Genomic DNA, 24,626 nt, shown 5'->3' with positions numbered 1-24,626 from the left:
CTACAAAGCATTTTGATGCAGTCTACCGAAACAGAATTGACTGAGAAACGTCAAAGCCCTGGATTGTGTGTCTCACATTGCCTTTTTGTCACACCTATTTTAGTTCCCTGGCAAATCACAAGGGATTATGGTCTCTCTCGTGTGTGATATAATTGCAGGGATTAACTTTAAAGTAGGTAAAAGTGATCTAGTCAACGCTAGAATGCTTCCAATTTGTCAGTCGTGCATTTGTGTCTCTGTGCGTTTGCATGTGTATATGTGCGTGTGAAGTATGCCGGGGGGGGGGGGGTGGTTTGGGGGGATGGCTAAGGCTTGCTCACACTGGTCCACACAAAACCAAAAAGCAATGCCCTTCACATTGAAATGAAGTGTTTGCATACTTCTCTGCTATGCATTTTTGCATAAATGCAGACATGTGTACTGGGGACTTCATACATGTGTATGTATATGTGTGTACACAAATATTTATCTGTATATATGCACATACACACATACACACACAAACATCCATGTATTTATTGTGTATCCTTGTAACTAATGGTGTAAGAAGGACAGCACTTTATACATACATGTGGTCCCTGCATTTTAAAATTTACCCTGTAAGCAATTGTGGTATAAATTAAATAGAATACATTTGTACACTTAATGGATACTAAAGGAAATATTTAAATCTCTACAGTATAATCAGTTTATATACATATATTTATATATATTTACATTATATATATATATATATATATATATATATATATATATATATATATATATATATATATATATATATATACATATATAATTTATATTTATATAGACACGTGCACACACCCACACACACACACACACACACACACCCACCCACACACACACACACACACACACACACACACACACACACACACATATATATATATATATATATATATATATATATATATATATATTACAACCCCAATTCCAAAAAAGTTGGGACAGTATGGAAAATGCTAATCAAAACAAAGAGGATTAATTTGTTAATGTACTTTAGTTTGTATTTAAGCAAAAAACATATAAAGACAAGGTATTTGATATTTTACCTAATCAACTGCATAGTTTTTTTTTAAGGTAAACGTTTATTGATGCATGAGACACGTTCCAAAACAGTTGGGACAGGGGCAATTTAGCACTAATAGCGATGTGACAAGTTGAAATAAGAAGGTGATGTGAAACAGGTGAGGCAACCATCTAATCCAAGTATATAAGGAGCCTCCAAAAAAAGGTCTAGTCCTTCAAGAGCAAGGATGGGTCAAGGCTCGCCATTCTGTCAACAGATGCATCAGCGAATAATCCAACACTTTGAGAACAACATGCCCCAAAGACAAATCAGTAGGATTTGGGGCATTTCACCTTCTACAGTGCACAATATAATTAAAAGCTTCAAGGAATCCGGTCAAATCTCTGTGCGTAAAGGGCAAGGCCGAAAACCATTTCTGAATGTGCATGATCTCCGATCGTCTGGATATCCTGACATGGTCTTGGAAATACTTTGGTAAACCTTTGTCAGTCAACCACTGCATCCACAGATGCAAGTTAAGGCTTTACTATGCAAAGCAGAAGCCAAACATCAACACTGTCCAGAAGCACCGTCGACTTCTCTGGGCTCGGTCTCATCTGAGATGGACAGTAGCACAGTGGAATCGTCTTTTGTGGTAAGACTGGTCAACATTTCAAATAGTCTTTGGGCAAAACAGCCGTCGTGTTCTCCGGGCCAAAGAGGAAAAGAACCATCCGAGCTGTTATCAGCGTCAGGTCCAAAAGCCAGCGTCTGTCATTGTGTGGGGATGTGTCAGTGCCTATGACATGGGTAACTTGCACATCTGTGAAGGCAACATTAATGCATAAAATTATGTACACATTTTGGAGAAACATATACTGCCATCCAAAGCAGGGCAACACCAAACCACATTCTGCCAGGATTACAAGCTCATGATTGCGTAAGCAGAGAGTGCGGGTGCCAGCATGGCCGGCCTGCAGTCCTGACCTGTCTCCGACTGAGAATGTGTGGCACGTTATGAAGCACAAAATAAGGCAACGAAGGCCCTGTACAGTTGCACAGCTAAAGAAATGCATAACGGATGAATGGGGGGAAATTCAGCTTCCTAAACTTAACCAACTGGTGTTATTAAAAGAAAAGGTGATGTTTCACAGTGGTAAACAGTCGACCGTCCCAACTTTTTGGAGTATTGCAGTCATCAGATTTGAAATGAGTGTATATTTTCAAAAATAAATAAAATTCGCAAAGTAACACACCAAATAATGTGTTAATAATGTGTTTTCAATATAGTACAGGGTGAATTGAATTTTCAAATGACTTTTTTTTTTTTTTTGCATTTTCCATACTGTCTCAATTTTTTCGGAATTGGGGTTTTATCTATATATAGTAACCCCTTAAACGCCTATCTTGTTCAGTTATTCGGGTTATCTTAAAGCATATTATTAAAAAGTTCTTATGAATGATTCAGTAACCAAAGTGAAACTACACGGAAAAGTTGTGTAGTTGTGAATGAGGAAGGTAGGTCTGGACCTGCTGATTTTAAATAAAATACATAAAACAATAAATATTTGTATTTAAATAAGATAGTGATAATAAAATATGATGCCTTTTTGTTTTTCTACCATGGCAGATTACTTATAGGGTTAAAAAAAAAAATCTAGATATTTAGATTGGACTCCAGAGGCGCTTCTGTCCGACAATGACTTTGAAAGTGCTTCAAATTACTATGTGTATGTATATGTAGCTTGTCATTTATTCTAAATCTTTCTTCGTATAGCATTAACACATATTTATATGAATGAAATGGTTCAAAATTAATAGCAGGTCCTATTTTCTCAAATTTAGAAAGTCTTAGGATTACGGTGAGCTTATGTTGATGGTTATTTTGATTTACACGATTGAATAGGCACACAGTGTTAACAAGAAGACGTAAAAACTTTTCAGAAATGACACTGCTTTGTTTCACAACTAAAATAAATTATTATGTAATTATTACAATTATTTTGCGAATTTAAATGCGGTCATATTTTGTATGGTGTTTCATATACCTAAATGTCAGTTCTAACCTAAATGTCAGACTTCACCAAACCCTTCCCCCAAACATAGCCTGGTGTTTTATTGTTTTTATTTTATTTTATTTTATTTTTTTATTTTTTGTTAAATAAACATGAGTGAAACGAGCTGCTGAATTTTCTTTATGATTGTTGCTTTTTGTCATTAAATGTATTGTTTTGTTTATTACTGGTTGTGAATATTGTGAATATTTTGTTTATATGTTACGGCATTTGATCACAGTGTGTCATGCAGAACTACCAACATATCACGCAAAAGACTTTTCATTTAACGCTTCTGAGTGCCTTGGTCTCACTTCGTTATGGAGGTGTTGGCCTTTCAACAGCACATTATCAATCTATTCTGGCCAGACTCTGCCAAACTGTGTTTTGAAACACCGACATGGTCTATTGACGGTATCTGAATCATGCAGCGGTGTGCAAAAGCCTCTTGAGCTCATAGGCCATGAATTCAGATATACTTAACATGAACAATAATAAAAACTACATAATTTTTATTTTCATTAACTTTTTGCTTATTTCTTTTCAAATCCGTTTATATTCTTTGTAAAAGACAATTAGCCTCCTCAGTGTCTTAGCAAATACATAAAAGTGTGTCTGCTGGTCTTAATAACATGTTGACAACATTGCGGAAATATTTCAAAACTTACACTGTAATCAGATGATTTTGCAATATATAATTTATATAATTAATATAAGTGCTATGAACAGCATCCAGGTCAAAATGTTTCCCATGCTTTTGCCTCAGCTAGGCCTACATGATGATAGACTTGGGGATGGAGAGCAGTCACCACTGAATGTATCTGTCCCTTAAATGCCAAACAGGTCATGTACCGTGAATTGAAATGAGGTAAAATGTGACTTTAACTGTAAAGACAATATAATTCTCTTAGTAATAAGAGATAGATTGTTGTTTATTTTTAAGGATTTAGATGATCATTTAAGGTCGCTATGTGACCACTTTGAACTCTGAAAATGTGTCATATGTCTATTTAAAAGTATTATTATTATTATTATTATTATTATTATTATTATTATTATTATTCGTAGTAGTAGTAGTAGTGTTACTATTGTGGTTTTACTAATTTAATTTAAATAATCATCATATTTTTAATAAAATTGCTTACTTGAAATTGTTTTGCTTTGTGTTTTCAATGAATATGTATCTAGTGATAATGTGAACTGAATAAAGAGACACTATTTGAGTTTCATTTAATGCAGAATTTTAAGGCAATTTAATCAAAATTTTAACTGTAAACCCGATATGCAATATTTGTAATGAAAATATATTACAGCAGTTATATAATTTTATTTTAAATACATCGAAACCATTTGGATATTTATTGGAAGGAATATATTTCTTAAATTAAAGAAGCGATGGGGATTAGCCAGTGCATCATAACTGTGGTGGATTTGATACTGTGTTTCAACATATTTAATATATTGTTAATTATTAGTTTATTTAATATTATTGAAATAAGATGTTTATTGTGATTTTGTGGTCTAAGTTTTGTTATAATTTCTTTACATTTCCCATAAAGGGATTTAACATCTTTGACATTTACAGGCATGTCGAATAACTCTACATATAGGCTCATATAAATAAATATAAAAATGCTAGTATTTTTTTTTTAAAGTTAAATTAAGAATATATCTCTGTGAATAAATTATTTGTCACTGCATTTAATGCTGTGTTCAACAATGTTCTTTTGTCTATAGTGCATGATAAATTCAAATTAGCTTCCATTTTATTATTGCTGTCTATGCAAATGAGTGGCTTTATCAGGCTTGTGTATGCAATATTTACAATGACTTATTATATATTCAGTGGATATGCTAAATCCACGAGCTAACTCTGTATTTCTACCCGATTTAAACCTCATCCTTCTTCATTTGTTTTAGCAGGGATAAGAGGCTTAAAATTTGCCTAAAGCGCAACAGAATATCAGGACTAAAATTGTCCACTGTTCATTTTACTACCTCATCAACGTAACTCATCGTGTAAGTTTTCTATAAACCATATAAAGTGACATTTGACATAGACTTTCACTGTGATTTAGGTTTATTTATTGGTTAACTATGTCAAACTTCAAATAAACCAACTTGGATGGAAAACCCAGTTCATTCAATGTCGAGGTACAGTGTGCAGAGTAAACTTTTTATATGACAGCGGATCATTAGTGTACATTATTAACCAAGGGTGATAGAAATAAATCACAAATGGCATACAAAATTCGATTTTTATCAATTATTGTAGCTGTCACAAACAAAAATTTAGCCACTTACTTTCATCTCTTAAATACATAATCATTTGCTTTCATTTGTCAGAACAAAATCAAAAGCCATCGTTCAAGATCATTATATCTTTGGAGTCTCCAACCATTTAGCTTACAAAATTACGCGCTCTCCAGTGTCCTAAAATCATTTTGAATAAAAAAAAAAAACCCGTGTTTCTTGTGAGTGGGAAGCAGAGGAAGGTGTCAGTACAGGTTTCCATTGAGCGCGCTGTTCGAGATCCAGGGCTGAACGCAGTACATGTAAGGGCAGCACTGATAAGAATGGTACAGGCGCATATAGTGAGGCGGGAGGAAATCATCCGCTCCGTACTGCCTCTGGTCGTCCTTCACTAGCACTCTCACAGCCACTCGCTTGGCCAGTGTGGACGCCGAGGTAGCTGCGAGCTCGGCCGCCATCTGTCGCCGTTTCGTTTTGTATCTGCGGTTCTGGAACCAGATCTTCACCTGAGTCTCGGTGAGTTTGAGCGCTCCCGCCAAGTGCGCGCGCTCCGGGCCGGACAGGTAGCGCTGCAGGTTAAAGCGGCGCTCCAGCTCACACACCTGCGCGTGCGAGAAAGCGGCGCGGCACCGCTTCTTATTGGCTTTCGGGTGATGATCCGCAAAAGTACAGCTCTCCCTCTTCTCTCGCTCCAAATCTGGAACTTGCACATCAAGATCTGTGTAAGAACGGATAAAGTGATTAAGTGCGCTAAATCTCCGGACTTTTCTTGTTCGGTTAATGGAAAAAGCTTCAGGCTTTTTGTAGCGCATCTCTCAGCACGCTTATCTCCTATATGTCAGCCTAGAAGCCAATGTTAAACAAACGACTAAACTGGGTAGATTAGTGGAGTTTAGAAGCTACAGATTGTGAGACATAAACCCGTATTTCTTAATTTTTTTTAATCCTCTAAATTCTAGACTTACTTTGTCTGTTTTCTATATGTATTGTCTCCTCTCCTGTAGACTCCTCTCCACAGGACTGTCTGTCCGATGATGTGTCAAGGTCGAGCGCACAGGGAGCGAGCCTGCTATGTCCGTACACGATGCTTCCCTTTCTGTTTCCATCAGTGGATCCGGGACAGCTTATTCCTGCTACCCTCCCGAGCAGCTCTGCCTTCACAAGTTCGTCGCTGTATTCCCGGGACAGTCGATTAGTTTTTTGAGAATCAAGACCTCGATTCAAAATGTTATGTATTAAGAATGAAGAGTTGTCGCTCGCCATTTACAACATTTATATAACCTTCTGATCAGAAATATGTAGTTCCAAAAATGCTCCAAAAATGTAGACGGTGCGTGGGCTAGATGTCACAGTTCTTGTTGCTGTCGTTTTTAATAATAATAATTATTATTTTAAAGATGCAAACCCTGGCTTTCACTGGACGCATTGACGCAGTCTTCCACCTTTACTTTGGCTTAATTGTGGTGAAACTCCTTCTGGGCCAATCAACAAGCAATGTGTCAGAATAAGTCAAGCCTGCATCAACACTTTCTCCTCTTCTATAGAAATAGTGCGCCAATGCGCTGGCTGTGCCGTGTAACTCCGCCCACTCAGCCTCTTCCGCCGAGAGCTTTCAGAAGTAGGCCTCCTTAATTAAAGATCAATGCCATTTAACCATACTTCATTTTGAGAATGCAGATTTGTCACTGAAACAGACTTGTGCGTGTGCTCTTACTGTAAACTGCGAACTCACTGGAGCACGGAATGGCTTTCAGGAAAGCAACTTTCATTTTATATGTGTAGTAGAAGGTATAAATATTGAACATTAGCAAATTCTTTTTATTTTACACAGAGTTGCCTTGAAAAAGAAAGAAAGAAAGAAAGAAAGAAAGAAAGAAGGAAAGAATGAAAAAGAAATGATCCAACATCTAAGACTAAATGTTTGTTTGGAAAGTTCAGTAGCTACTAAGATGTTTTTCTTTCATACTATTAAGTTAAAAGCATAAAGAAATATTGTAATTTAGCGTGAAACTGACATATCGCTGTATGGGACAAAAGGACCATTTATTAGTTCCATTCTTTTAATTCAGTTAATCTTGAACTGTACTGGATTTTGCCCTCAGTGTTTGCTTACTAATCCAAATCCTCCAAACTAAACTGCAATTGGAGAAAAAATCCTTATTGCGTCAAATTAGTCCTTAATTGACGATTTAGGTAGAAGAGTTCACACATACAGAAATATCATGCAACAGACAATAAAAGTACAAAAGATGTAGGCTAATATAATGTAATTGTATAATATATGTCATGATATAGGCTATATAATTTGATAAATCATTGTATAATATTATATATAGGCCTATATAGCCGACTGTATATAGAAGCTCACCTATTGTGGATCTTAGTAACACCAGCGTCTCCTACCGTCTGCAATCAGCACCTCTCCTGATCTCGCATGATTATCTCGCTCCTATTTGCTGTTCAAAACTACAGACTAGCTATGGTGTACGTCATAAATGGAACACTTTAGAAATTGTACCTCGTTAATGTAGGCCTACCTGTTTTAATTTCTCTTTTATTGAAAAAAAAAAAAAAAAACCCAAACCAAAACATCAAAAGTCACCATACTCTCTCTCTCTCTCTCGCTCTCTTTTCATTTCGGCTTTTCCCTAGTTCAGGGGTTGCCACAGCGAATCAATTTTCTCCATATGTCTCTGTCGTGGGTGTCTTCCAGCGAAACCCTGGCCTCAAAAGTCTCCATACACAGGGGACTATGTTTGATAGCACCACGTCGGTAGTGCCTTCGTCAGTAGATGTTCGTGGACGTCCACTTCTCGGTTCGTCCGCAACAGTTCCAGTCTTATATAGGCCTTTAAAACTATTAACATTTTTAGAAGACATTTACCTAAAAGTGTTAATTTCCCGAGACTTTTGGGTCCACCCTGTATTTTATGAAGAACCTCTTAAAATTGCTAGAACAATTAACATTCAGCTAGAGACGTGTACTTGAGCAGGAAAGGATATTGTATTGTTCAAATTCACGCTGTCACGTGCTCCATACTGGTGATCAGAATTTCGGTTCTTTTTTCAGTGAGTCGCATATTTTGGTTCAGACCACCAATAATTGCCATTTTCTTTTCTAAACGCGACAAGGTTTCCGATACTGCGACCAGTATTTGGGAAGTGCAAATCTTTAGGGTATCCATGTAAGATTAGTCAAAGTTAAAGGAGATGCGTCATAAGTTCAGAACGCTCCAGATGCAGAAGCAGGAAAGAGCAAAACCGAAGTAGAGCATCAGGATCAATCAGGCAATCAAGGCAAGCGGAGTCACTGCCGGAAAAGTATAACAGGATCTGAAACATGGGCTCACAGAGGTTTTTTTTTTTTTTTTTTTGCTTAAAAAGGTATGGCCTATCTTGTGATCAGAGTGCAAAACAGGGGCTTTATTCTAGTTAGGGTGGTGAATCCGGAACCTCACAAGGTGCACGAGGACGCAACACACCCTGAAAGGGCCACCTCAGTGCACCACTGATACATGCATTCAAACCTAGGGGGAATTTATCTTATCCAATGCACCTACCAGCATGCATTTCATTTTTCAGTTTTTGGAGGAACCAGAGGGGAAACCGTGGACACTAGGAGACCATGCACATAACTGTACCACCACACCACACGGAACCACCACCACAGTCTTGCATCTTCTGTAAATCATATTTACAGAAAAAATAATTTATTGATTAATTAATTTATTTATCAATTTATTATTATTATTATTATTATTATTATTATTATTTCCTTAATTCATTCATTGAATGATTTATTTAAATTGTCGGTTTTTATTTATTTAGGTTTTATAAATATATTTGGCAAAATACAGTATAAGCTCGCAAAAAAACCCAAAAACCTTACTGTGAGCGTGGACCTAGGAAATAAGATTATAGCGTCATCTCGTGGTTATTAATGTAAAGGTTGCGTGGCCTTTAGAAGCCATAGGCTATTTAGTCGTTAGAGGGCGCACTCATTTAAATTTTCAAACGAACTAACTCAGAATCTGTAAAATGTCTCTACTCCTTCAAGTCAGTGGGCCGCCAGTTCGGGCCTACAGTGAGTCAACAGCAAAACTTTTCAACTTCTTGCTCTATTGACAAACAAAACAATAACATGATCCAGTTTTGTGTAGTCCTTATAATAAAAATGTTGATTTGCTAAATAACATAATTTTATGGAGACTACTGCCAAACGAGCACAGATATACTATGTAGGCCTATAATAAATAAATAAATCATCTCTTTCGTCTGGTTAGAAGACAAACACGTGACCACAGCACCACTCAGCACTGCTGCTATTATATTAGGTTCCAGTGTTGTCTACTGTTTTAGAATCTGCTATAAAATAATAATAATAATAATAATAATAATAATAATAATAATAATAATAATAATAATAATAAAAAGAACCTGTTATTGTTAAACTTCGTGCATTTGTATAACTACCTGCACTAAACTGACTATGACTCGGTATGTCCAGATTATGTATGCTGCGGTCGCCTAATATATGAATAAATCACAATGTAAAACCAGTTAGTGTATTTGTGTCAGCAAGTATGATGTAAATTAAAATGCTCGTTGATTAATTTGCCTTCGTCATCAAGCACCTAATAAACAGATATGACATGAGAGATTTTCTTTTCCATTTTTTATTGTCTTGCGTAAAAACTTAGTCGACCCAGCTCACAATTTATCTGTAGTTAAGCGAAAACCGTGCATTGAAATTGGATAAAAGAACATCCGGTAAAAAATTTATTTTTGAACTAAATGCAACATTTTTATTGTGAGTTTATTCGGCTATACTGCGTTCTATAGCAAGCGTTTATATATATATATATATATATATATATATATATATATATATATATATATATATATACGCAAAAATAAAAATTGTTTACTAATTATTACTATAATGTTTCTGCGCTTGCACTCTCTCTCTCTCTCTCTCTCTCTCTCTCTCACTCACACACACACACACACAGTACTGCGACACAATTGCACACACGTGACAATTTTACAATTTATTAGATTAGATATTATTGTTTTATATTATTTTATTATTTTATTATTGAAATAGTTTGTGTTTTCTATGCATTTCTATTTGACAACTGACATTTAAGTTCTAAAACTTTTATTTATTATTATTATTATTGCACACGCATTCTAGTTTTCTAGCCTCGTGCATGTTCTTAAAATTTCGTGTTGATATGCTGTATTCATTTGCTTTTTCGTAGTCCACCAAAACATAGAACCAGAACATAAATGTGAGATTTCTTTCGTTTGTCCTCAGTAACTGCTTTATGCTGATCAGGATCGCTGTGGATGCTCTTGTTCCTGGTAGGCAGTGACCGGAACTCCAGTCCATCGCAGGGTATCACAAAACCAGGAAGGATACTCAGACCCTGGGCCTTTGAGGTGGCAGGACGCCACCCTTGTCTGTGTAATATACTCCTATAAGTTTATTTGGTGTGATTATTCACATGAGGAAACAGCAAGTGGCCCAAATAGGCCAGCTTCATTCCGAGATCTCTACATCTTATTTTAAACACTGTGACTTCAATGAGATATTTGTCTCCTGTTTGCACTCACATTAGAGCCGACTACTAAATAAACACTGATCTATACATGTTTATATCGAGTAAAACCTTATCACCATATTGTGGGTTGCAATCTGCTGCTCCTGTTTATTCACTGAAAAAACAAGGCCTTGGGCCATCAGGTGTATAAGCTAACAGCGACTTTTAACATGTGCATAAAATGCTAAATGAAACAACTCTGCTACACTGCTATGTCTATCCTTTCACTTCACTTATTCACTTTATTTCCACAAAAAATCATAAAATGTCATTTAAAAAATAATAATAATAATAAAACCCCCCAAAAAAGTCTAACTTCAGTCGATTGGATGCAATCGTTTCCAATTAATCTTATTTGGCTGAATTATTAATGGAAAAATTTATACATAATGAGAGCCTTCCCGTTTTAGCATGGCTTAGAAATAGTGTGGTCAAATGTTATCTGGCACTAACTACTACACTGCCGAGAAAGTCGATGTTTAGGGAAACTCCACGCTGCCTAAGCCTGATGGAAAGGCTCCTATCTGGTCATAGATACAAATCATGAGAAGAGGCTGTGTGTGTGTGTGTGTGTGAACGCGCCCTGGCGTCCCGAGGCATCGCCGCTCTGTCGCCAGCGCTATTTACACTCAAGGGCCTAGGCCACTTATCCTGACACCAGGTATGTCCTACCGGTAGTGCACTATTCAGAAGATGTGGTCATCCTTGCTTTCGGCGCAGACAAGGTCTTTTCGACGCTTTGTTTACATTTCTATTAATCTCCATTAAAAGCTTCGGCAACGGCTAACCCTCTACAGGATAAACGCGGCGCGGCTGTAATGGTCTAACAAGCACGTTTTCTGCTGGAACCCGTTTTAACTGAGTTGTAAGCTTGACGTTAAAGTTAAAACAAACTGTCAGGAGTGAAATCGCAATAAAAGAAAATACTAGACATTCATCTATCTATCTATCTATCTATCTATCTACCTATCTATCTATCTCCATAATGTTTTGCTTGTAATAATAGCATATTATTCTATAATTATTTTAGAGATAGTAATTTATATTTAAACAATAATACTGAGTCACTTTGTACATGTATAATGAATGGACTACACATTAAGTCACATTCATCGCAAAGCTGCAATCGAGTCCAGCTGAATAACCCAAACGCTGATATTAATGTCCACTCTTTATGTCTGTTTAAGTTCCCCGTCGAGCTTCTGCTTTTCGTCAACAGGCCTCGTGTGCGCCTGGCCTCTCTCAACATAAATAGCCCATACAACAACTGTCTTCATGCTCGATCGGCGAAAACGCAAATGAATCAGTGGGAAGCTCCGGGAGGCTTGGAAACAAAGTGCACTTCATTTAATCACAAATCGGAGCGAATATATACTGACTGGCTTTATTTTATAACTTCTCTCATGCACAGGCGGGCCAGGAAACATGTTTCTTTCTTTCTTTCTTTCATTTAAAATGACTGAAAACCTTAGGCAGACCTATAGCAAACATTATACATTGACCCCAGTGAGGAGCTTTGTGTTCCTTCATTCACTGCATCTGCTGTTTACACATGGATATTTTCACAAATATGTTTCACTGCGCATCAAAATGATGATGTATTTAACTGCGAGCTGATTTTAACGCTTACTTTGCCTACTTTAAGGCAATAACAAAGGAGCCCAAAAGAACTGAGCTGCACACAACATTATTCTTAATATAAAACAAGATAATTATTTAAAAGCAAATTTGCACCCCCCTCGTCCCCGTCCCCTGTCATTTGAGAGCCTGTAGGTAAAAGTCTGATCGTAAACTCCGAGGTATTGCATCTAGATGTCCACATAAGTGTAGGTTAATGCAGTCGATACTGTAATTCCAAGTTATTTACTAACAGTAATGATTGATAAAGAAGTTGTCTGTTTAGATGTGCATGTGCATGCGTCCTCCAGCGTCCAAACTTTTATTTAACATTTGGTCCAACGCAAGGTATAGAAATATTGCAATACCATGGGATGTCACCGCCCCGCCCCCGCCCCCCCCCCAAAAAAAAACAAAAAAAAAACAACAACTAATACTTCATGTCAATCAAAAATATTGTCAGCATAAAAAAACAACTTAATTTACATGCAATCACCAGATTTGGCGCCATTACATATTTTACACTCTCAAATGTAAAGTGTCCCTGCTGATCTGTAGCGTGCTGCTATAGTCACAATACTATATAGTATGTAATGATTTGCTATTGGCGTGAAGCATCTTATTCAAGCCTGTACAGAAGGCGTGTGGTTGTTGTGGAACTACCATGCCCGGATGCCCTGCAGAGGTCCTTGGCACGATGAAACGGAAGTCCCTTGTGATGACTGAGGCTGGGAGTGTGCTCCGAGATTATTCAAACTCATGGACATTAACGGGTTGGCGCCTGTGTTTGCTGGGAGTGTTGGCAGACTAGGATATGAGCAATTGTATGCATTTGTATATGCGGCATTATTATAGGTTGAGTAACCATTATACCCGTACGGGTTGGACCCCACAGCGTAGGTAGCGTTATAATTCTGTGATCCAGAAAGACAAGGTTTGCCGTCCCGGACTAAAACCGGTACCGCCACGCGTCTCGGCGGCGGCGGATGGTGATGATGATGACCAGCCATCTCCAGGCTTTTGTCTTGACGCTGGCGCTTGCATTTGTATCTTCGGTTCTGAAACCAGATTTTGACCTGGGTGGACGTGAGTTTCAGAGTGTTCGCCAAATGTTCTCGCTCGGGAGCGGAAAGATACCGCTGCTGCTTGAAGCGTCGCTCCAGCTCGAAAACCTGCGCCTGGGAGAAAAGCACCCGTGGCTTCCGCCTGGCTCTCTGCCTCTGAGCTCTGTCTGGGTCCGAGGGCAGCTCACAATCCGGGGACCTCACTGCAGCACCACAACTCTCTGCAACACACACACACACACACACACACAGTGGTTGCTAAGAATAATAATAATTATTATATTATTATTATTATTATTATTATTAATAATAATAATAATAATAATAATAATAATAATAATCACAACAGCACGTAGGCTATCACTATGGTGAATTTATTCCTTTTCATAATGAAAACGCTTTATAAATAAAGTAAATAGGCGCAAAACCGTCCATTTATTTTTTATCTGTAATTTAAGCTACAGTTCACATTTCAGGATCTAAACCAATTTGTTTTCTTTGCATCTAAAAACCCTTAAAATAATTAACAGAATAAGGCATCAGGAAAAAACCCGATAATTTTCACATTTTAGAAGCCAAAACAATAAGGATAAATACATCCAATACATCGAATTGTGATTAGAACAAAAATTAGACTACAGACATTTAAAGATTAACTTCCTCTGTTAACCTTAAGAGATCCAAACCAATTTGTACCCTTGATTTAGATTAGTGTTGGTTTCTTTAATTAGGAGGTCGGTTTTTTTGTTTGTTTTTTTGTTTGTTTGTTGTTGTTGTTTTTTTTGTTGTTTTTGTTTTTAATCAAGGTTTTAAAGTGCAAATCACTCACTGGTTTCCTGCTCTTCGAGGTCGTCCTCTAACTTTGCGTCTACGACGTGTCCCAGAGCGGGATGGCCAAACATGGGCGGAGAAAGGCTGCTTTCCACCAGGTTGTCCTGTACGGAGAGGGCGTTGAGGAAAGCCATCCTGTCCTCGCTGTCTGAGAATCCGGGGCTCTCTGCGCCTCCAAGCAGGCAAGATGGTGGAGTGTGAAAGCGCTGCTGCTGCTGCTGTAAATCCGGTAAGGGCGCTTGCACAGACTGGCCGTGGTGGTGGTGAGATTGCTGCTCCAGCTTTAGTATGTCCTTGACAGAAAACGGGGTTGACGTTACTGGGCTGGGAAGCATCATCGGGCTCTGTTCAGCGACATCTAGAACATGAGCTCTGCTGAACTGGCGTCCTGAAACACTGAGTCTCACTAAAAATATTTACTTTAGACAGGCAAAGATTTCATGGAAACATACCCAATATGTCAACTAATCTTCCATTTTCGGGGTAGAGCGACAGAGGCGCGCGCAGAGGGACGAGCAAGGCCAGTCCCCTCGTGAAAGCATTGAGCTTCGAGACGCTGCAGTGTGTTTTGCAGCAGTTTCTTGAAGTTGTGGCATTGCTTCGTGCTGGTGATGTCATGCTCCCGGGGCGGGATGAAGGCTGAACGAGTGACGAGCAACTTGCCCTCAGTACCAAACCAACTAGCTCACTGTTTCTTACGCTGTCTGAGTAAAAGGGGTTCCTATTTGACCGCATATCATAGACTAATGTAAGGTGCAGGGTTGGCTGTGATTAGGTTTTTTATTTTTTTTATTTTTGAGTAGCCTACATTCATGGCTCTACAGAGATGAACAACGGTAGGAGCATAAAGTTTTATTAGTCCTATTTATATGTGGCAAAGTCACACACACGCTATCCAGACGCCTGTGAATGAATTATTGATGATGATGATGATGATGATGATGATGATGATGATTATTATTATTAACTTATTAATAAATAAATTTATTAATGTGGAATAAATTATGATTGCTTCAGAAACGAATTTTGGATATTTTCTCGCTGAATCAGTGCATAAGAAAGAACTGGAGCTGATCAAAGACCAGTAGCCTACATTTCTCAGAAGCACAAAATAGATTTCATTTTAATGGTATCTGTAATATATGCTTGCAATCATTACAAATCTTTAATTTTCCGCCACACTATCAAATCAAATGCGTGAGATCAGCAGTGCTGTTGAAGTGGACGATTACACAAGACCTTTAGAGATGACCAACCGCAGTGCTGACTCAACCACATAGTTTAGACAGTAGAAGTTTTTGCGTAACCTATTTGGTAATTTCCATTTGAATAATGTCTACTGAAAAATGTATTTAAAAAATCAAATATTAGCTCTCATTCAAGCTGATATCGAGAAGACATTTTGTTTAGTCTTCTCCAACACGTGGTTGCCTTACTTTCAGTGGAAAAATGATGTGTTTTCAGATATTTCACCATCATACATTTCAATGTATTGCATTTAGGCATATTCCATAGTCATATTTATTTCAGGAGAAATGATCGTTTGCTAGATTAATTGCACGTTAATATTACTGGTAAGTGTGAAATATGGAATATGATAGCATCGAAATACATTACGTTAAATAATCTCAGCGTTTATCGACCTTTATAAACAAAGATTTGACGTTTCTACAGAAAAACTAAATTCTTTGATATATTCTATGTCTCTATGCACCATTATCCATAATTATTGCAGTGCATGAAAAAAATCACATATTTACTTAAAATACACAAAAAAATATGAATCGACATTAAATTACACGGCAGATTAAAAACACGATTCCGTCTTTCTTTAGTGCAAAAATGTTGGACCAAATTTGGGCATTTGTCTAACGAAAGAAATTTTGTAGCTCGGGAAAGACGCCATATGTCATATGTATAGCTTTAAAAAAACAAACGTGATTTTTTTATTTTCATGTACAAGCTAAAAACTCTATTATTATTATTATTATTATTATTATTATTATTATTATTGTTGTTGTTGTTGTTGTTGTTGTTGTTATTATTATTATTGACGCAGTTGGAACCGTTACAAGGGCTTACAAATTACAAGTTAGAAGTAGCCAATGACTCAATCAATAATAGCCTAAATGGCATGGTGGGAGATGGACAACTTTTCTGCTCACTGAGTGATGCTGTCTGCTGTCTGCTGTCTGTTGTCTCTTGTCTCTTGTTCTGTGTCATTTGCAGTCCAGCACCGGCGCCAGTGACAAAAGGTGGTCGCTGCTAAAAAGCGGAGGAAAGACAGGGGAGAGTAAAACGAGATAATCTCATCCGTTAGCAATCAACACTGCTGTTTAGATTAGCCTGATATCTTCCCGTCTAAAGATAAATGTCTCAAAATGGCCCATGGAGGCTAATAGCGCTGCAGATGTTAAAAGAGTTACAGACACAATTTTCAATAAACTCGTATACAGCATCACCCTGCTGAATTAAACATAGTGATTCTTTTTTGTTCAGTAACACGCATGTAACATTGGTGCTACATTAAACGAACATAAATATAATTGTATTAGGTGCAACCGAAAATTTGAGGCCAATTGTTTGTCAACACTTCATGCAGAGAGCCGACTTCACAGCATCTTTAGAAAGGGTCTATGCGTTATCTCATTTTTTTCCGGAACGTTTTATCAGCTCGAAGAAGAGTCACGGGCTCTATAAAATGCCTAGCATCCATCCTGATAAATCCACGTGTGCTGACACAGTGGGAAAAAAGGACAAACATGGTGAAGTGTCTTACAGGATATATAATTTATAATTGCTAATTAGAGATGTTGCCTGGCTTTCTGCGGTGTGTTAGCAGTGCTAAAATGTGTTGTGTGTTGGAGTTGGGGTAGAGGTCACTAATAGCTCCATTAGGTTCGGCGCGTCCCACTCAAGCAAGCAATTCAGCTGACCGTGAAGGGCGCATGTGTATTGCTCATCCACACCTCCAAATACATCCACACACACACACACACACACACAACCACTCACCATATAACATCCATTTCTATTATCTAGCCTCAACAAAAAACATAATTATCTATGGCACGAATTTATAACTCATGTTCTCTATTATTATATATTCTCTGCGTTTTGACGCAAATTCACACTAGAAAGAATTCTTATGAAAAAAAGCTGGCATCCATGTGTCTGTGTAAATTGATAAAATAAGACCAAAGTGCATCAGTCCTGATGTCAACGTCATCACCACAATTAAGTTTTGTCATCTTTATACAGTCCATGCGTTTGAGTCTATGTGTAAGACGCGCCTGCGCTCTTCGCTTGTTTAAGTCATTTTAAGAGTTTAACATAAACGTCGTATATTTTCATTAGCGCGAAACGCCTCTGTCGTTATTGCTTAACTACGAGCAGCTTTTATTACCTCATAGCACATATCACTCACTCGAATAAGATTTTCCTTTCTAAGCGGATTTTTCTTGCGTCTTCTTTCAGAAAATCCATCATTATTTCGTTTATTTAACACATATATTTTACTATAAAAAATGTACCCCTAATCTTCCATTTTACCTTGATGCATTCCTAGTGACTTGAAATAATTTCCAGAGTTGTTATATATATATATATATATATATATATATATATATATATATATATATATATATATATATATATATATATTTACAGTATGTTTCTCCATGTAATGGCCTGTAGTTTATCTGAGCGCTAAAACCATTTATTCGGTTTTATAGAAACGGGCCTCCCTGACAGCCGTGTCCTTAACATGGACGGATATCAGCTGTACCACACGCAGTACTCTCTTTATTGTGATATTTCATTATAGCCCTGCACTAATCCACTAAAATGCTGTAAATGTTTATACCATATAAACTACCACAATCCCATGTCTTAAATAAACTTTTTGGGAATTGTCTCACTTACCTGGCATTGTTCACATGGATTTTGTTGCCAGAGCTTTCTGACAAATGTCAATTCCCTGTAATAAAATAAACCAAACAATGCAGCATTCCTAGTGAATCACTTTACCTTCAGCTTCATCTCCTTCCTCAATGAATCTGAGAGAAATGACAGCAGTGTTTGCGTGCCAGTACCAGTCTTGACACAAACAGACTTTAAATCCATGTTTACGTGAAGGAAGAGTCTGTTTCCTGAACCTAACAAAACCCAGGCCTGAGCGCCATGACAGTGAGCTGGTCAGCAGAGGGAGGGAGAGGCCAATAGATCATTTTCATCAGGACCTGCACCAAAGTTTGACTGCAGAGGTGTGAAGTGGAGGTTATGGACTCAGAGCTAGCTGGCTGAAGACAGCTCATTTATGACTCACTGCCTTACACTGTGAGAAAAAGTTAAATCCAAAACCCTAATAGGTTATTTGGTTAATTTGTCTGGATGGACCATTAAAATCCTTTAGAAGCTTCTAAAGAAAGCTCTTATTATACCATCCTTGAAAAACCCTTAAAACATTTGTTTTTTCTAAGCATTTGTTTTTAAAGAGAAACAAACAAACAAAAAACCATCATGCAACCATATAGTGAATACGTTGCCATTTTTAAGCTTAAATAGCATTGCTAGGAATAATATAGTCATGAGCAATTGTTTAATAATAGTAATTCATAAGTATGGTTACTTAATAAAAAAAATTACTCCATGATATGAGAACAATAATGTTGCTATATAATTGTGGTATTAAAAATTAAACAACTGTATACTGCCTATTCACAAAAGCATGTCAACATATTAATCTCAATTACGATGTCTTGATTTTCATGTCAATAAATCACCCAGACAATACAGTGGAATTTGTGGAAGAGTGGTGTGTGTGGTTCAGACATGATCCAATCAGTTTTTTACTGAACTGAATAATTGCAGATGTATGACAAGGAGGGATTTACTGCCTTCTTCCTTCACACACCCGGAATGCAACCAATGAGAATCACCTTGGTAAATTCCACAGAAAAATTACACTGAATCCAGACTTCATAGCCTAAGTTGGGTTTTGTTGACACAAGGGTTTAGAAACTGCTGTACTGCAAATGAACGCCCATGATTGATGGTCCCGAACCCACCGAATGGTTTTATAGCATACCAAAAACCATTAGGTGGGTCTACAGTGCCAGGCTGAAGTGATACCCTGAAATAGGTTTTACCTAGAGCATTTTAGAATTTTCAACCATGTTGATGAATAGATTCAGTCAGAAACAGTTTCTGAGTACCAAATATGCCTTTTTAAACACAAATTAAAATATCTTACTGCTCACAGTTATTCAAATTTTAAACAGTAAGGACTGTTGTGATGGAAAGATTGTCATGTTTCAAGTTTTATTTGTCACATACAAGGAGCTATATTCATTTTAGTGAAATGCTTGGTAGCAAGTTTTAGGGCTGTGCTTACGGACAATAATAACAAGGTCAAGGCTATACTGGATCAATAGACTGTACAATATTCAACAGACTATGCAAGCATCGTCATGTCTAATATGTGCAAATGGGAACTGGAGTGCAAGAGCCTATAGTTTGTAACAGTAAGCATGTACAGATAGTCATGTACCAGGAAACATGATTCTGGAGTTGTGAATTAGACAATAAAACATAAGAGACAACAGCCAACAATGGGGAAAAAAAAGAAAAAAAAAGACAAAAGACAGTAAGCAGAGTATGATAAGTCAGTGTTACACAGAGGTCACAGGTGTGTACAGATTGGCATGCTGGTGTGGGTTGTCCAGAGTAAGAGATAGATGGCTATAAAAAGCATGGCCATTGTGGTGAGATTTTACAAATAACACAAAAATTATTCCAGAGAAAAAATCAGGAGAGTGGGCTTAAACTAGTTTTTTCATGTCCTTAAGTATAGTGAACATTTCTCAGCCTAAAACACTGCTTTACCTGCAATTATTATAAAAACAGCTCTTCTATAAATTATAACAGTTGACTTATCTAATCTTCTTATCTAAGTGTATGTGCTTGTTTCACTCATAACCTAATGAAAGGGTAAAAAGATTTATTACTCTTTCTATGTGAAAAAGAAACCAGTTAATTTCAATTCAGTTTTACTTGTATATCACTTTTAACAATATCACTTTAACACAGCATCTTACAGAAATCTATTATCATAAAATTATTATAACATTTTCAGAAACACACTATAGACTATACACTCCTCTCAGATCACCATCTTTTTTTCACTTTGTATAGGACACTGATCCAGAAATGTGCCTGTGCACTTGACTTGGCACACTAGTTGCTGAGCCAGGTTTTCAGGCTAGGCACAAAGCCCGCTATATATACAGTATGCATATCTGAAGAGCTGCAGACCCCCCGGGTCCCGGAAGGTTAGCCTTATCAGCTGCTAGTTGGAAAGCTGTTTGTTTCGGCTGGGCTCTGAGACCTCGGCAGCACCATTGTGCCGCTGATTGAGTCAGGTGACTGATGGCCTTGCCTGCCTTGGCCTCAGACTGGGAGGAAAGGAAGAGGTGAGCCAAAGGCCTGGGAGTGGACCTTACTGAAACACCAGACATTTTCTGTCACACTGCAGCACCAAGCTGGGGAGGTCTACTCTCAAAGACCACTGACGGAAGTTAGGCTAGTATAAATCCCCACCTCCTGCTCCTCCTCATGGGACCAATAAATTAGACAGCTGTATTTCTGCCCAGACAGCCTTAGCCTTGCAGGTGTGTGTTTGTATATATGAGTGCAAATTAGTGACTGTTAAGACTATAATGTGTGTGACCTATGTCTCAGGGAATGTGGTGCAAGAGGAAGCATGTAACCTAAATATTCTCATCCTTTCTATTGCCAGTGATGAGGAGTGATAAAGATATACCAGTGTAAATAGTAGCTACCGTTCATCCAGTGGGCCAGTGAAAGGCTACATTTCCTCTTGTTTCATTTAAAATGTCCCTTGGGCTTCAGTAAAGTTGCAAAAATAAAAAGGAAAGGTTGCATTGAGTTCATCTGACCACTGGAATGTCCATCGTTTACTAAGTTTGTCTCTGAAACAATAATATAATTAATTTCATTTGGATTTATATGGTGTTCACTTGTGCTTACACACCACATGACCTCCCACAGGGTAAACATGTTGCGGGCAGCAAGCCTGTGTTGCTCTAAGCAGCCAGTGTGGCGTCTCCCATCAAAATGACAATTTGTTTTCATTAAGCCATGAGTTCCCATTCATGTGTCGTCATATCTGTAAATAAAAGTGACCATATTTCTGCTCGAACATTTCCTTTGCGATTTAAGTTTGGCAGGGCAATTCGCTCCTTTCTCTGTAGGCGTGTACAAGCTTGGGAAATGTAGAATATCGATCAACCTCTTAAAGCACAGAGTAAGCCCTGGGAATCACTCACGTTGTAGCAATGTGGAGAAAACAGAAAAGATTAATATGATTATGTACAACTAGATGTATACTGCTTATTCTAATGGCTTCACATTTATAACTATAACCTGACAATAAAATGTATATATATATATATATATATATATATATATATATATATATATATATATATATATATATATATATACTGGTTATTTTGCTTTTGTAAAATAATGACTTTGTATGTTTGACCTCTCTTTATTGCTCCTTAAGACCAGAAAGGTAAGGAAAATAAAAGAAAGGAAAACCAAAAGAAGATTGAAAGAAAAGGGAAAAAAGGAATTAAACCGACACTTTGTCAGTGTTTCGAACAAAAATAGGAGCACTCAAGGGTATTCATAGCATGCGTGTAGGGACTTGCAATGAAGAACTTGTCAGGCACTGTGAATCGAACAAATTTCTCTCACTGGCATAACTCTACTAGGCACTATTTAATAATCACACACTCCAAGTGAAACTGAGAACCATTAAGGGTCCTTTGTTTGTATATTTAGGGCGAACCATAAAAGGTTCTATACAGAACACAGTGTTTCCCTATGAGAAAGTGTTTTAAAGTTAGATCCCGTGTAAGAAGCTTAGAACCCTTCACTTTACAAAGAGTTGGATTAAAAACCCTTGAAGAACCCATTTTCTAAGCAAATGCGGGATGGAAGTTGAATTATATTGTACTAATTTTACTAACTAATATTACTAATGCATCAAGACCTGTGATTATACGGTTTTGCTCAGAAATGCTCAGGAATCTTAGAACCCTTAGGAGTTCATTGGTTGTCTCAGCATTCAAATAGACTGGGAGAATCATTAAAGGTTCCACAGCAGACCCTATCAACAGAATCTGTCCCTATCAGAAGAGGTTCTGAGTAGAACCCTTTTAGGAGGCTAAGAACCCTTAAAAATCCAATGAACCTTTAAAAAAATCCTAAAGAAACCAGTTTTTTTTTTTTATTAATGCAAAACTTAATGCATTCTAATAAATAAATACTCTTTCATTATGAATTACATTATGTCCAGTAATACTGCCAGTGATATTTTAGCAGTCATACTTGGATTTTTCTGATATTTACTTATTCATATTCTAGGTAATTACTCTTAGCTGTAGCTGGCTGCATTATTTAAAAAAAATAATAATATGCAAAATGAAAGCAAATTTTGTATAATGCATAATGTTTTACATTTTGTATAATGTTGAAGACATATAACCACACCGCAATACCATATTTGTTAAATCGTGTAAAATAATTAGAAAAACACATATTGATATATTTGAACCCTGTTCCTATTGATGCTGTGACATTTGCTAATTAATACAATGTTTATGTGGAAGTTCTTGTCTGTTTATTTATTCTTTTCAATACCATGTAAACCAATTGCTAGGAGTAGACTGGTAGACATGAGGCTGCACTTCCTACTATTGTTTAAAAAGTCCCTATCTAAATGTAGTGCAGGTCTCCAATGTCATGGTCCAACCAAACACAGTATCAATCAAGCTTGTATAGAATACAGCTAAATGTATGGTTTTCCTTATTCCTTCTTTTAGAAACAGCCTGACTACACCTCAACCTATTTAACTAATGGTTAAGCAAATGTTTATATTAGAAGACATACTGTTTCAAATGCAGAAAAAAATATAAATGCCTTTTTGTACCACTTCTTCAAGTTGAGCACATATTAATTAATAAAACACACTACTTCCTTAATGTATACCGTGTTCTAAACATTCATCTTTCATACTTGTGAAAGCCAAGAGTTTTACCATGGCTGTCCATTATTCTAATGTCATCTTTAATTAGTTTTATGTCTGATCTTTTTTGTTTTTTTCCATAAACAGAACAAATTATGTACAAAAAAATCTTTGGGACATTGATTGATGCACTCAGCTGTCCTCATTTAGTTTTGTTAATGACATTGCATCAAGGCACATGCCATGTAAGTTACATGCCCAAATAATTTATAAACCCTTTTCACTCTTGTTTTTTGCTCACTTCCGTCTCTAAAGCAGTAGAAAGACGAACAACCAACATGGATTTGAAAAGGCCTTAAGACTCAGTGACCCATGGATGAAAGGCTAATGTAACACGTGAACAACACGAGAAGGTCCCAGTCTGGAATGTAGTTTTGTGTTCATGTTTGGTATGAATGGCTCACTTCCTTCATGGTCCATGAAGCAAAGAAGGCTTCTGAAATTCTACCCTAAAAGTAAATATTGGTGTATCTGAATGAGGCATTAATCAATAATGGACAATAAAAATAATAATTTGTTTTCTGGTGATTTGAGTAATAAGTAGACAGTAAACATGTAGACATTATTGATAAAATACTCAATAAAAAAGAAAATCAGAACGTCTGAATGCTAAACCATTTTTTTATACAGCGCTTCATAACTTCTTCATTCTATGTTGATTTACTGATTAATTTTTATTCAATGCTGTGTAGTTTGTGCATTCTCATTCAATCTCATGTTAACCTGCAGAGTGGTAGTATGACTGAAGAAGCAAGCATTTGACCAGAAGGCAGATATGTCAAGCTTCTTCTGCATTCAACCGCCCCCCAAGTCTCTGTCTCTCTCTGCCCCCCCCCCCCCCCCCCCCGCCCGCGTAAAAATCCCATAATTACCAAGATGACAGGTAACACAGAGGTTAGAGAGACTAACTGCCTAGAAAAGAATGCAAATATCTCCCGTAGGAGGCTGGCAGATTGAGAGAAAAGAGGAGATGTTACAATTGCAGCTGAAACCCCTCTGTCACTGACATATGCAAATGTTCAGCCAAACAGAAAGACAGACCCAAACACATT

At 37.1% G+C, this 24,626-nt stretch overlaps 2 protein-coding genes across 2 annotated transcripts; both read right to left on the bottom strand.

The window, feature by feature from the left end:
* Nucleotides 1-4,773: 4,773 nt before the first annotated feature.
* nkx3.3 (NK3 homeobox 3) lies at nucleotides 4,774-8,162 on the bottom strand. Its single transcript, XM_053620110.1, has 2 exons — nucleotides 6,303-8,162; nucleotides 4,774-6,055 (listed from the first exon to the last, which is right to left on the bottom strand). The coding sequence occupies exons 1-2, from the start codon at nucleotides 6,598-6,600 to the stop codon at nucleotides 5,583-5,585; spliced, it is 771 nt and encodes a 256-aa protein (XP_053476085.1). The 5' UTR covers nucleotides 6,601-8,162; the 3' UTR covers nucleotides 4,774-5,582.
* Nucleotides 8,163-12,963: 4,801 nt separating this feature from the next.
* Nucleotides 12,964-14,793, bottom strand: nkx2.3 (NK2 homeobox 3). The gene is made up of 2 exons (XM_053621232.1): nucleotides 14,454-14,793; nucleotides 12,964-13,845 (listed from the first exon to the last, which is right to left on the bottom strand). Exons 1-2 carry the CDS (start codon nucleotides 14,791-14,793, stop codon nucleotides 13,220-13,222), a joined length of 966 nt encoding a protein of 321 aa, XP_053477207.1. The 3' UTR covers nucleotides 12,964-13,219.
* Between the last annotated feature and the right edge of the window lie 9,833 nt (nucleotides 14,794-24,626).

Source organism: Ictalurus furcatus, chromosome 3 (genome assembly GCF_023375685.1).
Source record: "Ictalurus furcatus strain D&B chromosome 3, Billie_1.0, whole genome shotgun sequence".
Taxonomy (NCBI): domain Eukaryota; kingdom Metazoa; phylum Chordata; class Actinopteri; order Siluriformes; family Ictaluridae; genus Ictalurus; species Ictalurus furcatus.
This window is presented reverse-complemented; position numbering and strand designations above follow the sequence as displayed.

Bases quoted from the DNA above. Each gene is read 5' to 3' on its own strand.
- nkx2.3 (XM_053621232.1), bottom strand. From the start codon at position 14,793: ATGATGCTTCCCAGCCCAGTAACGTCAACCCCGTTTTCTGTCAAGGAC. The intron at 13,846-14,453 runs GTGAGTGATTTG...TGTGTGTTGCAG, and splicing joins CCTCGAAGAGCAGGAAACCA to AGAGTTGTGGTGCTGCAGTG.
- nkx3.3 (XM_053620110.1), bottom strand. From the start codon at position 6,600: ATGGCGAGCGACAACTCTTCATTCTTAATACATAACATTTTGAATCGA. The intron at 6,056-6,302 runs GTAAGTCTAGAA...GTTCTTACACAG, and splicing joins ACATATAGAAAACAGACAAA to ATCTTGATGTGCAAGTTCCA.